Raw genomic sequence first — 17,256 nt, forward strand, 5'->3', positions numbered from 1 at the left:
CAGACAGTTAAACTCTGATTAAACAAAACGTGGTAATGTATTCAACTGCCCTTGTTTTCATATGTAAAGGAAATAAAATGAGGATCAAGATGGCAAAGATGCTGAAGTTTCGTAACCAGAGCGTCATGGCTGCAGACCTCTGCACGGTGTGATATGCTGGACTCCCATTGTGTGTTTGTACTGTATGTACCCTGCATGGAGTCTCATCTTCCTTTCTCTCTTTATCGCTCAGCCATAGCCAGCTGGTACTAAGCAGAGGTATTCATCCATCCCTACTCCCTCCTTTTTTGTGCTGTCCCAGCTGCTCTCTCTACCTCTCTCTCTCTCTGCCCCCTCCTTTTGCACCCCTCCCTCCTCTTCCTCCCCCTCCTTCTCCTTCTCCTATCTAAACCTCCTTTCCTCTGTCATTTCCCTGCTGTTCATGTGTCCCGGCGAGGCGTTGCGGACCGTGTGTGTGTGCACATAGAGGATGGCTCAGTGCTCAGGTGCAGGCAGCAGACTTTGGGAACCAGTCAAGCAGGCAACAGGACCAGACTTTACACCCAGACAGAGCTTTTTGCTGGGCTGAGGGCTGGAGATTGAGCCCCCTTTTTGGACCTCCATCCCTGAAGCTCTCTTAATCTACCTGTAACTAAGCTTTCATTTATACACTATTCATTAACAAGAGGACCATTTCAACTGTGTGTGGATCCTAAATGTTTAAAGGAAATTCTTCTTCTTTTTGTATTTGTTATAATTTGGCACTCATTTACACTGTGAGCTCTGAGTGGAAGCAGCTGTCTTGTCAGCCGTGGATTTTGCAGAGGTGAAAGAGAGGAGTATGTCCTGTCTGTGCCATGCCCCAAACTGGACCTCAGTGGATAGCTGCTGAGGGAAATAAGGCACAAAAGAGAGAGCCAAATCTTTAAAACGAGGACAGGAAAGTCCTCAGACAATCTCCCTCTCACACACCTGTGAGGGCTCACTCTCTGACAAAAGAACAGCCGAGAAGAGGAGGAACAAAAAGATAATTAGGAGCCAAGAAGATAAGGCTAAAGGGGAGACTTTGGGTCCAGACTCCCTTCCTTCATTCATCCCTCCTTTTTCAGTTCCCACCTGTGTGGATTAATTGGGCTGGAGAACCATGGCGCATGCCGCTTCGCAGCTGAAGAAAAAGGCGGACGAGAACCTCGCTGCAGAGGAAGAGAAGGAGAAGGAGAGGAAGAAGTCAAGGAAACGGTCTCGCGAACCAAAGAAAAAGGTAGAGAAAGACAAGGAGGGAAGGATGAGTTTAGAGGGATAAAATTGGTCTTAGTAAGAGGGAAAGTAAAGGAGGAATGAGAGCTGACACACAGGAGGAAAGAGAAATGTTTGAGATGTGGTGGTCTAGTGAAGGCTAGGTGCTTCTCTTTTGTCACGATGCAGCCTCCCATCACACACATGCACACACATAATCATGCATGCACGTACGAGACACTCAGCGGGATAAGAGGGGTGGTCCCAGAGGGAATACTGTGGGGGGTGAGTGGGGGAAAAAAGACAGAAAGATGGATGTGCAGGGAGCATGGGCAGAGAAGAAAGGAGAAGATAACAGGAATCAGCTACAGAGAACAGACTGGGATTTCAGGCAGCTGTGTCAGCTGCTGTTATGTTTTAAGTGACTTAAATTCACTGGTTTGGTGGCTTTGTTGTAAAGAAAACAATATTTTGAAAATACATAAAAAAGGTACCACTTATAGGGACACACATACTTTAAATCTTCCTCTCTTTAAGGAACTTTTTCAGAAGAAAACATAATGTCCCGTTTTATGCCATCACACCACACATTCAACCTCCTGTTCGACTGTGACGTGAGAGGTGTGGGACTTTGGGGGAGAAACGTGTACCCCAGCCAAAAGCGTCAGCAGTCACACCCTGCGGTTAGGTGTGGGCTGTCTGTCTGTGTGCGCCTGTACATAAGTCATTGTGCAAGGACGAAGTTAAGACGAAATCACTGACACACAAAAGCACCTAGAAGATGATCAATAGGTCTGACTTGAAATCAATAAATATTCCTCACTGCATTGACAGCTTCACTTTGTAAACTATCAGTCTTTTAGCTGAAGTTGGACATCAGCGTCAGGTCCAGTGTTTGAATCCCCTTGACAACTTGCGCGTATGTGCTTATTTGTCCAAATGCATCTTTGTTTGTGCTTAAAATGCTTCCCGTTTGCTCTTGCGTGCACATGCTGACATTTGGGCTTTTGTGTTTGTACACATTGACCAGCCCGAGGCTATAATTAGTTCAGGGTTAGCCACCTGTCACAGAGAGTCAGTACCCCTGACCTCATTAACATCAAGGTCAAAATGGACATCACTTCCTTGGCCTACAGGAAGTCAGCTAGATGTGAGTTAGCTGTGCTCTCGTGGTGATTTTATTAATTTATTCATTGGCAATTAAGCTTTTATGAGAAGACATGGTGTAGGAATTAAAAAATAATAACTTAAATATAAGAAGTCCATTCCTACATCTGCCACTAAATCATTTTCATAACAGATGTTTGCCCATATGTGCTTAAAATTCTTTACATAATTCCAAAGAGTAGTCTCAGAGGAAAATCTTGCCTTAAAACAACCTAAGACAGACTCTGCTGTTTTAGGGAATCTTTCAACTCGAAAAAATTGCGTAGACCAGACTAACTTTCATATGGCTATAGGAACCCTTCACTTCTCTTGTCCACTTTGAGCAAAATTGATCGGTTCATTGGAACAATTTTCTGTGCAGTGTCTTATGTTGGGTTTTGTGAGTTGAAAAAATAGGACGTAAAATCTGTCTTTCTTTCAGTTTAAGTGGAGAAAATCCTTGAAATTAAGCAACAGATCAGATTGTGAATGCCACCTTAAATCAACTGTATTCTTTTTCGTTTTTATATCCACTCATCCTAATGGAAATGATAGGATGAGTGAATGCTGCAACTAATGGCTATTTTAATTATTTATATATTTTGCAGCTGGAGAAAATGGATTCACAAACTCCAGGAACAAACAATATAAATCAAATGTGTGTTTTATACAGTAACTTAACTAAAAAATTAAATGTCAGTACGCTTTGCAAAAATGTCAAAGTTGTCAAGTAATCAGTTAAGCAAATAATACTTTCAACTCAAAAGTGAAACATTCAAACAGTCTGAAATGACACTAGTGCCGTTTGGTCAGTTTTAATTATAGTTGGGCATGGGTGTCTCTCTGAAGTGTTGTACAATTTTCTTTCTTTCTTTCTGTGCAGTGTGTTGGCATCTGATAAGCCTTCAAACCCATTGATCTATTTCTCCAGCTGTTTTTCCTGGGTTATATATTTCTTGTGAAATTGTTCTTTTCTTGGAAACCTGACTAAACCTGTGAAACACTGATTTATTTATTTTTTATCAACCCAGACCATGGTCTTTTTCTTAACCCAAGTAGTTTGGTACCTAAACACATTTCTTCTCACCACTTCTTATCTCCCCCAAGAGGACTTTACTTTTTGTGTCCATGAACACTTATGAATAGATAGGTTTTTCTATGTATACAGAAAGAGAAAAGTAGTGTCCCTGAAGAAATATCAACAACATGAATGCCACAAGAATGTTGTATAGATGTATTTTTTCAAAGAAGTTTAAAACCATGGGAATGTATTTATTTTATTTGCCAGGTTGGAGTCATTCTTTTGAGAAGCAGTAATGATCATTGGCTACGTAGAAGGGCAAATGCAGCAGTTAATGATGTGCCATAAAAACACTGCATGATAATGGGGATTCATCAGGAAGCTGAAAGAGCTGAATTTGAGTCGGTTTGGTCACAGGTTTATGGTTTTACTATAAGGCAACAAGTAATGTTGATGTAGTATAATGTGTGTATTCTGACGTCAGCAGTTTCCCGGTGTTTGTGGCATAACCTTGTCATGGGGATATCAGCTATCACTGGCTCACTCAAGGTAAATCTATAACCCCGTCTGCCCAGGGCTAATTCTTGGCACCAGGGAGCAAAAAATATCTTCTCCCTCCTCGTCTCACATCGCCACAGTTATCTTTAACTCTCCTCACTTTACTTGATCTCTCTCTTTTCTCGTCATCTCTCTCATACTGTATGCCTGAAATGGCTCTTCAATGTTGATTAAATAACACACTTCCATTTTCAATCATAAAAGAACAGCTAATTATAAAGAGTATCAGTATCATTGTTGGCTGTATGTTAAATGGGTCACTGGAGTCACAGCATAATCTACCACTAAGGATATTTAGCTGCTTCCCATTTGCAGTATAATAGATGGATGTAATAATGGTGATGTCTTGATGTTTTAGATGTAGATGTGACACGTAAGGGTTGAGCTGGAGCTTGTGAGAAAATTCATGGGCTTAGTCAGAAGGAACAGAATGAACAGGGAAGTAATTTTTTAGGTCAGGGTCAAGGCTTCCTTAGACTTCTGTAGAGCAAAAAATCTTTTTGCAACACCCTTTAGCCTACTTACTTTAATCCTGCACAAAATGCAGTTGGCTTTTGTGTTGGCTTCACTTTTCAATCATGGAAACCACGTCCATCTTTTATATCATCTGTTTTGCCACCAAACACTTGAATTATTTTCATGGCTCTACATAAACTTTCCAGCACTTAAACCAATTTGCTTATTGCCCTTTGCTTTCCACCCTTGACTGATCACACTGGTTGCCTAGGTAACCCTGTAGCGTACAGTATTTACCAGCCATTTAATAGCAATTAATTGTATCCTTCACTTCATTGATCATTTAAGTTGCTCACATTGAAGTTAACAAAAGTTTAACCTGAGACCTGGTCACTTTACACCACCAGTGCTCCCAAGTGGCTGAATGTCATTGACTTTCATTAGTCTCTTCTTACCATGTTGCTACTAGTCACTTCCTGTGGACAAGCCTTAAGGGTTGCTCTTCAAAAAAAAAAAAAAAAAAAAAAAAAAAAAAAAAAAAAAATATATATATATATATATATATATATATATATATATATATATATATATATATATATATATATGTATATGTATATATATATATATATATATGTATATATATATATATATATATATGTAAAAATACTTTAAAACTCTTGAGTAATTTTCATTTTATACAGCTGGTAATTTAGAAAAGTACTTTACTGGGCAAGTACTGCCTGTCTTGCTTGATCGGCTGGAACACCACTGATCCCAACCTACAATACGTTTGTTTTGTTTGTTTGTTTTTTCAGTATGAAAATTAAAAATATAAGTGTTTGTTAGTAATGTTAGAATTAAACTTTCTGATAGTACTTTTTTTAACCTCATTATGCAGTGAATCATATTTTAAAAATATGATTCACTTCTTGACCAAGATATTACACGAGAAGATTAATACCACTATTAAATTATTTAGTTTAGTTATGACACAAATAGAGATGTCAGTTTGGCATTTTAAATCAAGCTATGTGCTTTGTAAGCTCACTCATGACTTATTTGTATTGCTTGCAGTTTTCCTTTTGCCACATTTTTTTAAATAGTAGTCAAGATTGCACGAAATCTTTTTAACTCTTACTTTGTTTTTTAAGTTGCTTCAGTAATGCATACAGAGCTTATAGATCTTCACTGTCCAACACTGTTGATGGTATGGATGTTACCAGAAACTGGAAAATAGAAGTCATGCATTAAGAGTTCCACTGAGATCAGTGCACTGAAGAGCCACCATTAATGCTATTAGATGCAAGCTCCAGACAAACATGAAGCCACTCAGTGCTTTCAAGCCGGATTACATGAACAAGTTGCATCTCTTGTAGCAATAAAGTCAGCATGCTTTTCAGATTGGTCAGCTGGCTGGTAAACTGACTGGCTGAGTGGCACACTATGGTTAGCCTGATTGATTTATACATTAAGAGGCTGTTGGATCGTGTGTGACTGATTAATGCTCTGCTGTGTATTTGCTTTGTCAATAGTCTGACTGACTGACTGACTGACTGACTGACTGACTGACTTAGCACAGCTAAAACTACACGTCACTGTCTTTAGCTCATGGTGGTGGAGTTTTCCTATGTTGGAAGCATAATGGACTAATAATACAATTTTTTTTTTTTTTTTGTTGAGAAAGTAATTTTTGTGATGCCTTCCAGAGTAGCAAAAGACTAAAACCACTGTGTGGAATAAGATGGGCTTCAAGCCAGATTGAAAACACTACACTTAGTGAGAATTGTTGGCATTACTTATTCATCTCCTGGTTATTTCCTTTATTATTTTGGACACTGTGCTTTTAGTGATTGTGTTACTCCAGTTTGTGGCGGCTTTACTTGACCCCTGCCTTGTCCTCAGACTTGAAAGTCAAACAGAGAGTCGGCAGGATACATTTAAATTCTTACCATGTATTACGTGTTTTAAGTCTCGCATGAGTTTGAAGTGTATTTAATTATGACTCATAATCAAATTTAGGGAGTAAACATGATTAAAAGGGCAGGGGGAAAGTGTGATGTCTAAATAATCTATAGATCTATAGATAATACTAGATAAACAGATCAAATAAGAACGATTCAGTTTAAAAAATGGACGGTATAGACTTTTCAGTTAGCAACTTTATCAAGTCAATGGTTTTAATTGTTTAGTCATTTGGTTTTACTACTGGAAGTGTCTGGAGAAATATCCAATTTTGCGTCAGCATCAGTGTTAATTATTTAGTATTTTAGCATGCTAGTTTCATATGAAGATGCCAAACATAGTAAGCTTTATACCTACAAAATATCAGCATTTTTAAGTTGTCATAACATGATGTTCAACACCTTCTTACTCCTCGATCATTGTACACTTAGTGAGGAATTCCTTCTTTTCATAATTTAATCAAGAGAAACTCCATAGCTTCACTTTCCAGCATGCTGGACGCCGGGATAGATTTTATTGTCAACCAACTGCAAGGGCCTGGGAAGGATCACGGTTATCGGTCAAGTGTTTCGTGCCCACAAATTAGAATTTCGTGCGCACGTTATACCTATTTCGTGCCCTCGAAATAGTATTTTGTGGGCACAAATAAGTATTTCGTGGACACGTTATACCCATTTCGTGCCCATGAAGTAGTATTTTGTGGCCACAATTTATTTATTTTTTGGACCATGTCATCAGAGGGGCTCCGTAGAAAACAGAAGTCACAAGACCTAAAACTGTTTGATTGGGTTTAGAAAAACACCATATTTTGAGTAAAAATAGAACAGAAATGAAGTTCTCCTATCTGCAACACCTTTCTCTACTTCTTTAATACGGCCTTTGTGTACCATGTGTATCTTGTGACTGAGGATACCGTAGCACTTTTCTCATGGCACAGTTTTTGTATATTGAGGGATTTTTATGGAGCTCTTTGGATCCTTCAACACTTTTAGAAATAGCTAAGGAAGCAGCATCACACTGGCATTGTGATCTCTTTGGGTCCTGACCCAGCATCAGTATGTGATGAGTAGCGTGTCTGGCATGCTGATACAGAGGGAGTATGGACCAAACTGCTAGCATGGCTATACACTGATATGAAACAAATGTAAAAGCAAATAAAGATATACTGGACTATCTGAGAGGATGAACCTGTATTAAACTGAATATATGGATTGAAGAGAATGAAATCCAACAAAGGTCTCATACAGGGAGCACTGAGCTCTCTATTATTTCAAAGTGAGACAAGAATTAGCAAGGGGGATGGGGGGGGGGTGAGGCTGGAAAGACGCTGCCTCTTCTGAGGTTTATTTTTGGGAAGGACTCGATTCTGGCGTCTTTTTTTTTTATCTGCTGCCGCTTCTCTCCTCAACTCTGCTCTCCCCCTACCCATCCGGCTTTATCTTTCTCTCTCTCCCTCTTTTTTTAACCACTCTCCATCAATGCCCTGCCTCCCTCCCTGCATGTCTGTCAACTGGCAGAAGGCTGTATTGTTCTGCCACACTTCTGCTTCTGGGACTGGGGGTTGGAAGCAGGACACACAAACACACACACAGACACACACACACACACATGCAGAGATCCCCTGTGACCATGCATTGTACCACATTAATCCCCCGACACTTATTTAAGCCAAGATTCATGTCAGAAGCCTGCTCTTCAACCAGCGTGTTTATATCTCTTTGTCCTCCACTCCATTATACCCGCTGCCCATTAAAATATTCAGTCCTTGCATTTCTCTTTGTTGTCTGTCTTTTCTGAGCACACATGCTTGTATTTTTTATTGTTTGCATGTTGGAAGGTTTGCATGAAAGAGGACAGAATTTTTTGCTTACATTAGTTCCAAGTAAACTTTGTATTTTGGGCTGTTTTTATGACTATTAAGGATACCGGGATTAGCAGTGGGGGAAGGGGACATGCATTTTCACACTTTCACCATGCGAAACCAATTTAATCTTCTCCCCAATTGATCAATCAATCAATGTGATGGCCAATCTGCCACATTGTCCCTAAGGCATATGGTGATGCGCCAGTGAAACAGAAACACAAGATGAAACAAATATTATAAATGTATCATATTTAGAGCTGCAATATTTAGCTGATTTTATTGGTGAGTGGTCTAAAAACTATCTGCAAACATTTGTTACTGATTAATGGTTTAGATATATATTTTGAGTGGATACCCCCAAAAATGTCTGTTTTCATCGCTGAATGTTTTTCCTATATCTATTTAATATTGTTAACAGAATACCTTCAGACAAAAACTAAACACAATATTGACATTAGTGGCAAAAGGGGCATGCATTGCAACTATGGGATGTCAGTGAATTAAGTTCAAATAAATGTAAATTCAAATATTAAATAATATTTTAATATTACAGAAGTCCAAAAATATTTTAATATCAGCAAAGCTAAAGCAAAATGTCAAATTCAGATTCACATACGAAATGCACTAATGAATACGTAAAGAATAGCAAATATTAGATGATATTAAAGTTGCTCAGTATAACAGTTTAAGTTTTAGTAGAGAGTAAAAAAAACTGTGTTTGTGTATGAGGAGAGTGGTGACAATTCAGGGTTATACAAACTGCTAATAATGCACCAGTTTTCTAGGCGATTTCACAATTTTTTTAATCACGGTGACCTACCAGTGTTGATTTTCTTTCTAAGAACTATAACTGATACCATATGCAAAGAAAAAATCAACTTTTCTTTTTCTATTATTATATTTAATAAAGGAGTAAAGTACAGTTGTTAGCTTCTTCAAGCTGGGCATGTTCAGCTGGATGACGGTGATTTAAGTGTCTTATTTAGGTTTGTTGTTACGTATGAGTTTTTGGGGGGTGGTTCCCTTATTGTTTTGTGTCTTCCTCATTTACAGTGAGAGTGTGAGTATCTATTTCCCCGCATCGCTGTGTGCGTGTTGTGGATGCATGAAACAGACTGGTTTATAATCGGTAATGTCTGAGACTGATCGGTTGGTCACTGGTTTGGGCTGAGCAGCCTGACAATTCATCGTTTGTCGTTCCAGTCCCTGGCCTATCAAGTAGTGCATCTCTAGTGTTAACACAAGAGAACAGATGCTCCTTTTCTATACAGATGTGCTGCAGTGTAAAGAATTAATGCATGTGATATGAAAGAGTTCCTGTATCTGTCCAATCAGTTTGTTACCAACTTTTCTTTGCTGTCTCTCAAGTAAGTGGTGCAGAGGGTAGTGAGAACTATCCATAATGCATAACAGTTTGTTCAGTGAACAGTTTGCAGCCTTCCTAATTAATTTATTCAGTTTGTTGGTGTCACCAGCTCCAATGCAGCCCTCCCCTCCAGAAGACCACAACATAGCACGCTGCGCTCCCCACAACAGGAGATCTCTACTTCCTTAAGAAACACAGCCTGCCAATCTACTTCTTATACGTACCCACTGTGTTCATCTCCCAGTTGAGCCTGTTGTTGAAGGTGCACACCCAAGTACTTGTTCTCGTCCACCACATCAACACGCTAACCCCTAATTTCCCTCGGGATGAATAAAGTATTCTGATTCTGATATCCTAGGATAGGCAGCCCTGATATGAGCTAAAATTACTCTGACATGGGCAAGTAAGTAAATCTCATCTTTGAGGCAAGTTACTGTCAGCTACAAAGCAATGCACTTCAAGTAAAAGTGATATTTTTATACACTGTGTCACCAGCTTTTCATGTTTGTTGTTGGGGAAGGGCAGGTAGGTTGCTGAAAACAGCAGCCTGCTCTGGCTATAACAAAGCTGATACATACCGTATGATGAATACATAGTATTGCTGCAGTCCATTTAGCCAAAATAATGATGATTAGTGCAGCTTTGGCGGTTGCTAATTTTACAAAATAATTCCTACTGTGAGGCGCTGATTGGGCTGCAGCGAGCTATCACTCTATTATCTTTCTTGACAGCCAGAGAAGGAAAACTAACAGTGACTCACTAAAAGATCTATTAAATGGTTTCATCTCAGAGCTGTCAACATGAAACCCACTCCACTCCTTTCTCTTCATGCTGTCTGATTGTTGCAGGGGTTTTTATCACCACTTAGAGAAACTCAGTTATCAAGCTAAAACAAAAAGAACCCAAACTTTTTTTTTATGTCATCAGAAGAATGCAAAGTCATTTGTATGATAACATCAAGATTTAAAAAGCCACATGTGAGCATTTACAAGCTGCAGCAGCAGATGCCAGCAATGTAGAATCTGATGGGACGGAGCAGAGATAACAGAAAAGGAGTAACTTAACTGAGGAGAGAGCATTATGAATAATAGAAGGACTCCTCTACAGAGCTGAGCAGAAATACAGCTGGAGTAGAGATGTGAAAGGAAAGTAATAAGATAAAGGAACGTTAAAGGAGAAGAAAGTATGTGCGAACTGTAGAGATTGCAAACACCTGTGTATAGGAAGGAAAGTTGTATGAAAGGTTACATGTCACCATATTATGCCATTCTTGTGGCACCAGGATATTATGTTCACTTTAACATGGCTGTGAAGGGGGTTGCTGTGCCAGAGGATTGGTGCAGAGCCTCTCAAGCATTGTGATTGGTGGACCAGGAAGGCAAGAAAGGGTTGTTGGGGATGCGGGGGAGAGGTGATGCATAACACAAAAAGGCAAGAGGAAGAGAAAAATATATATGATGAAACAAATTGAAAAGATGGGGGAATTAGAAAAAGCTTACTGAGTGAGATTGAGTTAGATCAAGGAGAGCTACTGATGAAGTAGCAGGGAAAAGTAGGGAAGTGGAGAGTAGGCAGAGTGAGGGCGAAAGAATGACAGGGAAGATGAGGATGTTGTTAGTTAGGTCTTTTATCCTCCCTTCCTCCGCTTCCCTGCAGCCCTGTTCTCTCTTCTCTCCTCTGCAGTGGAAGATCGACACCAAGAACTGGGACAGTCCATTCATTTAGCACACACACACACACACACACACACACACGCATACACGCATACATGCACGAACACGCAGTTGCGTTTCAACAGATTTAGCTCATCTTGTCTTCTCATTTAACCGAACCCTTCATTATTGTTGCTTTTCCATTTCTACACACAGATTAGTGCTTAGCACAGAGACAGCATAATGCAGTAAATTTAATTAATTTGACTAAAACATATTTATATCCATGTAACTTTTACAGGCAGGGTTGCTGTGCAATCGGAATCTTTGTAGAGGTGTTTTGCAATTCCTGTTGTTCATATTAAGAATGTTGGAGAAACTTTTTTTCTCTATGTACAACAGAAGCTGCTTTTCTTTCTCCACTTTTTGTCTCTATAGTTTTGAGATATTTTGATCTTTGAATGCTAAGCTTCTGGGGCAGGTATTGGTTAACAGGTCTATTATAGAGAACGGTGACTACATTGTATAGTCCGTAAAACCAAAAGAATGAGCTGAAAAATCATTAAAAATGCACACAGAGCTGAGGAGGAAGGGAAAGTCTGGTGGAAAGGAGAAGCAAGTGATTTATTTGAAGGTTTGGATTGAGATATCTATGTTATCTATAGTGGTTTGGGGTTGTCAGTGGGGTTTTCCACTCATTCTGCTTGTCAACATGTGCTGGACACAATGTGGCTTGACCCTTGACTGTTTGGTCAGGGACTCAAGTGTGTTAAGAGCAGTTAATGTACTGCAGTCCCAAGCTGCTAGATCTGCACACAAGTGCAGAAGAGTTTATAGATAGTTAAGTTCACTTTATTCTAAATATTCCCAACGGTTCACATTTAAGCTCTAATCATATTACTGTATATAAAAGATGGACATAGTCAGATTTACATCAGCCATGGGTTTGTTAAGTCCTTTCAACTTTTATTTCATGACTGTCTCTGTTTGTTTGTTTTTATTTGGGGTTTTTTTGGTGCTACAAACTGCTAACTAGCTTGGTTATCAATACATGCATATCCTTCATTGCAGAGACACAGTTTGTACTTAGAAGCTACTTGATCAAATGCAAATAATAGAATATCAACAACACTAAAAACTTGACCAAGAGATTCAAAATCTATCTGTCAATCAAAGCTGCCACGCCCAGAGTAATATTGTTAGTACTAGTTTATTTTCACTTGAAACGTGGGCATTTTAACATGGCAGTCTATGGGGATGTGAGGCCTCAAGTGGCCACTGTAGGTACTGCAGTTTTGGCACGTGTTGGCATGTGCCAAGCACCAACCTCAGAGACCAGTTTCAGCTTGGTTTCAGTGGTAAAAAAAAAAGATACTGTTTATTATATTTACCACACTCTTCCCAGAAAGGTGTCATCCCCGTGCAGCCCTGCAATTCCTGGACAGAATAAATGCTGAAGAGCTGGTAATCAATATGTATTTTTTTTTTTTTAGAAATACAGTTATGTTGTAAAAGAATTACAGAGGGTGTTATATGGTGGAAATCAGTGGCAAAGATATCAAAAAGTAGATTTGTTATTAGGGAGTTTCTAGATTATCTGAAATGGGTACGAAATCACAGGATACTTTCATGTTTCAAGGCTGTGTGTGCTCTCTGTGGGTGAGGTGTCGATGCGTGGCATGGGTCCAGCAGAGAGTCACGACACAGACAGGATGTGGGTCTGTGCGCGTTTGTGGTTGAGAGGGGAAAAAAACTACGCCTGTCTCCTGCCCTCCGCTGTATTCTCCGGGCAAGGCGGACATTTTGAAGGTGAGCGGCAGGAGACCTGTGTGGATCAGACTGGACAGAAACAGTGAGACTGACAGAGGCTTGTACACTTACAGACAGTTCACTGAACGCATTGTTTACCTTCGTGTGTGTGTGGCAGAACAAAGGGGAGGCTTGTCTTGTCTCAGTTAGACAGTATCTGGTAGCGAGAAGTGTGGAGAGGCCGCTGGCACTGGAAACACATGGAACACATTTAAACTTTGATTTAATTCATGCAAAATATTGACCTTGCAATTAACATGACCTGGTATCATTCAGATATCTTGACACAGCAGATGAAATTTATCTTCTGTTTTTAGATAAATGGATTTACAGCTTCTGTCAACCAAGTGCAAAATATTTTCTTTTCTTCCATTTAAGAGTATTCAGCATGTCTTGTTTACATGTGTTTTGTCTTTTGTTAATATAATAATTCGACATGCCTAAACCTGCAAAAAACCTGGAATTGTCTAACATTATTTTAGCACAGAAGGAATCACAGCTAAAAGATCAGCTTGATACCAGAATGTCGGTAAAAAGGATACCAGTCATAGGCCGTGACCTGTTCTGACCAGCCTCCTTCTTCACATGGTTACATGGCCTTTTAAAATTTGCCCAAAATGCACTTTCCCCTTGCAAATGATCAGAAAATACTTATTTTCATTCCTCTACATAATAGACACGAGACAATTAAGCTTTAAAAAGTGCCAAAATTTAAATCACCTCTATATACTGTACTTCAAGGTTTTCTAGCTTGGAAAAAAATTCATAGTATGAAGGTAACTTTGCATTAAATAGACCGAAATTATAGTCTAAAAAAACTCTTCTAATTCTGAGTCGGTCATTCTTTGCATCGAATGACCCACCTTTGAATGCGTTGACTGCAAAAACAGAAAAATATTGCACAGTTGTACAGTAGATGCAGTAGATACAGTAGAATATATATAGATGCAGTTGGATTGATGCAAACAATATCAGCAGTAAGTTCACATTCACAACAACATCAAATATTAAAACGAGCTGAGTGAAGTTTGTACAGATGAAACTGTTGAACTGATCAAACTGCAGGCAGCTGAGCAAAACTGATGTGCTAGAAATCCAGATGATCAACCAAAAGCCAGACCTTTAATGGTTCAGGAAATCAAAGTGTAACCAGTTTGGCCTTCATTGGTGAAATACTTCACTTTTAGTCTTTAAGTGCTGTGAGGCGCTGTTGTTGTGCCATATAAATAAAATTGGATTGAATTTTACTCGGGGAAACTTTTGACCGATGAATTATTTGATGGAGCGTTAACTGGTATAACAGCATCTCATCTCTCAGCATGAAGTCATACATCAGAAAATCCCGTGGGTGTTTCATAACAGCAGTGAGCTTTTCATAATCCTTTTTCACTAGGCTAATTTTTCATAGTGTTATTGTCTGCTTTTTGTCAGTGAGCGTTCAGTGAGACAATAGCAGAAGACAAGATGTTTAGTCCCCGGAGGCTGAGGTGAGAAGTCTCTGCTTCTTATTATTTTCATGAAATTTTGAATGCAGCTTTACTGCCTAATCTGCAGCAACTGCAGTGGCAGAGGAGGTGATGTGAGGTTGACGCCCACATCCATCGACTGAGGAGTGAATTATTTTCCTGTGATTCATCTTCATATGAAGATGCAGAAAAATGCAGCAGTATTACACAATATGCACATAGACAGAAGGTGAATAGTGGCAATCTGTCTTGCTCTGTGGTATGACACTCCTCCTCGTCAAACTGTAGATCCGAACATCTGGACACCCAACACAAAATATCCCAGACTGACTTTTAGCACTCATCATTTCCAATGGGATCATTGGTGTAGAGAAACTTTTTATTCAGTTAATTTGATAGAGAGAAAAAAACAATTGTGATCATACTCAGGCAAGTCAGGCGGGAATAACTTATGCGCTAAAAATTATTTTCAGACACACCTGTTCTTATTGCAGCTGTTCACACCGACCGTTCACGCTAACCAGTTTATACGAGGTGAATTGTCCTTGGAGTATGAAAGAATATCTTAAAATTTAAGGAACCTCTCGTTCATGTTTATTTGATCAATCTTTCCAAAAAAGATTCTTGAGATTTTCTTTTCGGATTTTGTAGCAAATTAACACAAAGTGAAGTTGTAACCAAAGTGAAATGATTATAGATTGCTGGAGGCAGCTACAGTTGTAGCCACAGCTGCCCTGGGGCAGACTGACAGAAGCGAGGCTGCTCTATCGCACCATCGCCCCCTCTGGCCATCACCTGTAGGCAGCAGGTGAAGTGTCTTGCCCAAGGACACAACGAGCGAGACGGTCCGAGCCAGGGCTCGAACCGGCAACCTTCCGGTTACAAGACGAACTGCCAACTCTCCGATATATATATCGCCAATATTTCAGTTTATTACGATAGCTGCAGCATGTCATGAGCTTGTTGTACCCATAAGTTCTGGTTTTACTTCAGCCATCCGTGGCTGACAAAGGACGCTTAATTAAAAAAGTGTAGGACATTAAAATGGGAACCACAGCTCGCTGTCTATGAATGATGATGGTCACTTGGCTCGAGACTCAGCAAAGAGAGAAAAAAGCAATGCTGATGTTGAACATTCATCTTAAGTGCCCTATTGATTTACTGAGCAATTTCTTAATTAGCTTTGTGCTCTGTGAGCTGTAAAGCTAAGCTCACCGCTCACATAGTGCTAGTCTCTGTTTACTGAAGTCTTTTATTGTTGAGAATCAAGCTGATAAATAAAAAGCTTGTAATACAAATTTAATCTAAAATACCACAAAATTGATTTGTTTTTTAATGCTTATTCTTTATCAGTCAAACTTTAGATAATAATACCAGAAAAGTGTTACTTAAGTCCATATAAGAATTATCAAATTTTTTTGGACATCTCCCCAGAATCCAAATATTGTGATCATTATCATGCGGATAAATTAGTAAAATTAAAAGAGAAAAACAATAAATCTTAACAGTTAAGAACCTGAAAACCAGTGAAGTTGTATTTGATAAATGGTATAATTATTAGAGTGTAGCTCACAGATTTTCTGTTCAGTGATTCATTTAACAAGGTTAAATTGTTTCAGGTCAATTAATGTTCAAATAAAATGGTGAGAAAAAATGCTTTATTTTGTATTTTCCAAATAGATTGCAGTTCGTCATCTGGGACGGACATCTACAGCAGCAGTACAGCTTAATTATTTCAATAAAACATCAAAAGCTGGAAGAAATAAATTCCATAAATTTTTGACAAATCAGGCTAATTTTATCAACCCATATTAGCTCATGACAGGTCATCTGTATAACTTTTCTTATTTCTTTAGTTAGAAAAAATTGCAATGCCAAAGACAGCCATGAGCTGTTATAGTTTTGTTATAGCTTGTTATAGGTTTTAAAAACCATATGTGAGGAATCCTGTGAAACACGTTGGTTTATTTTACGTTTTTTTTTTTTAATCGCTTTATCTGTGATCACCAATTCCTCTGGATGCATTGCCACGAAATTTTAAAATTACATTTAACGAACATAGATGATGAATCCATGGGTGGATCTAGAGAAATCTTCTTCTTAGGGTGGCATGGAAATCAAATGGGGTGTCAAAATCAAAGAAATTTTTTAATACATATGCAGATGTGACATCTGTTTAAAATATTTCAAATGTAATAAGTATACACGTTTCATATAAATATAGTCTATAACTTAATTTGTTTCTTTGCCCCAGATAATTAAACAATTCAGTTACATAAAACATGCAAATTTTGATTTCATGCTCTGTATAGCCTATATAATAAATAAGTATGTAGTCCACGAAGTATAAAATCCAGAATGCTTAATGCTTAAATTTCCACAAAATGCCACAGATTTTTCTATGATGGGGGGGGGGGTAACAATATACAACATATTCAGTTCTAGAATTTATATTCAGTGTTAATTGTAGCTAGGCTCAAACTGTTAATGCTATCTTACTTTAATAGGCAACACTGTTATATGCAAAACTAGGGTGGCACTAGGGTGCGACATGCCTGGATGAATCCTGCTGACTGATTTTGGTTTTCCTCTGAATTATTATGATTTATTGTTACTTGTGTTGCCTGCAGGAGGATTATGACTTATCCAGTTATATATCTGCATCCATTGGACAGAGGGACTCAGAATCTGAAAATTTGTTGACTCTGGTTAGTGATATGTGATACTTTGAGTGTACCCCA

At 38.8% G+C, this 17,256-nt stretch overlaps 1 protein-coding gene across 1 annotated transcript in view; it reads left to right on the forward strand.

Annotated features, from left to right (window-relative positions):
* The first annotated feature begins 479 nt into the window (after positions 1-479).
* LOC146663983 (ankyrin-3-like) overlaps positions 480-17,256 on the forward strand; it is a 137,778-nt gene continuing 121,001 nt past the window's right edge. The window contains exon 1 of the mRNA XM_085416951.1: positions 480-1,240. Coding sequence (XP_085273077.1) covers positions 1,124-1,240 — 117 coding nt within the window. The 5' untranslated portion in view covers positions 480-1,123. The remainder of the gene's footprint in view (positions 1,241-17,256) is intronic.

Source organism: Rhamphochromis longiceps, linkage group LG8 (genome assembly GCF_057381845.1).
Source record: "Rhamphochromis longiceps isolate RC_006_pf linkage group LG8, R_longiceps_female_GT1.1, whole genome shotgun sequence".
Classification (NCBI taxonomy): Eukaryota; Metazoa; Chordata; class Actinopteri; order Cichliformes; family Cichlidae; genus Rhamphochromis; species Rhamphochromis longiceps.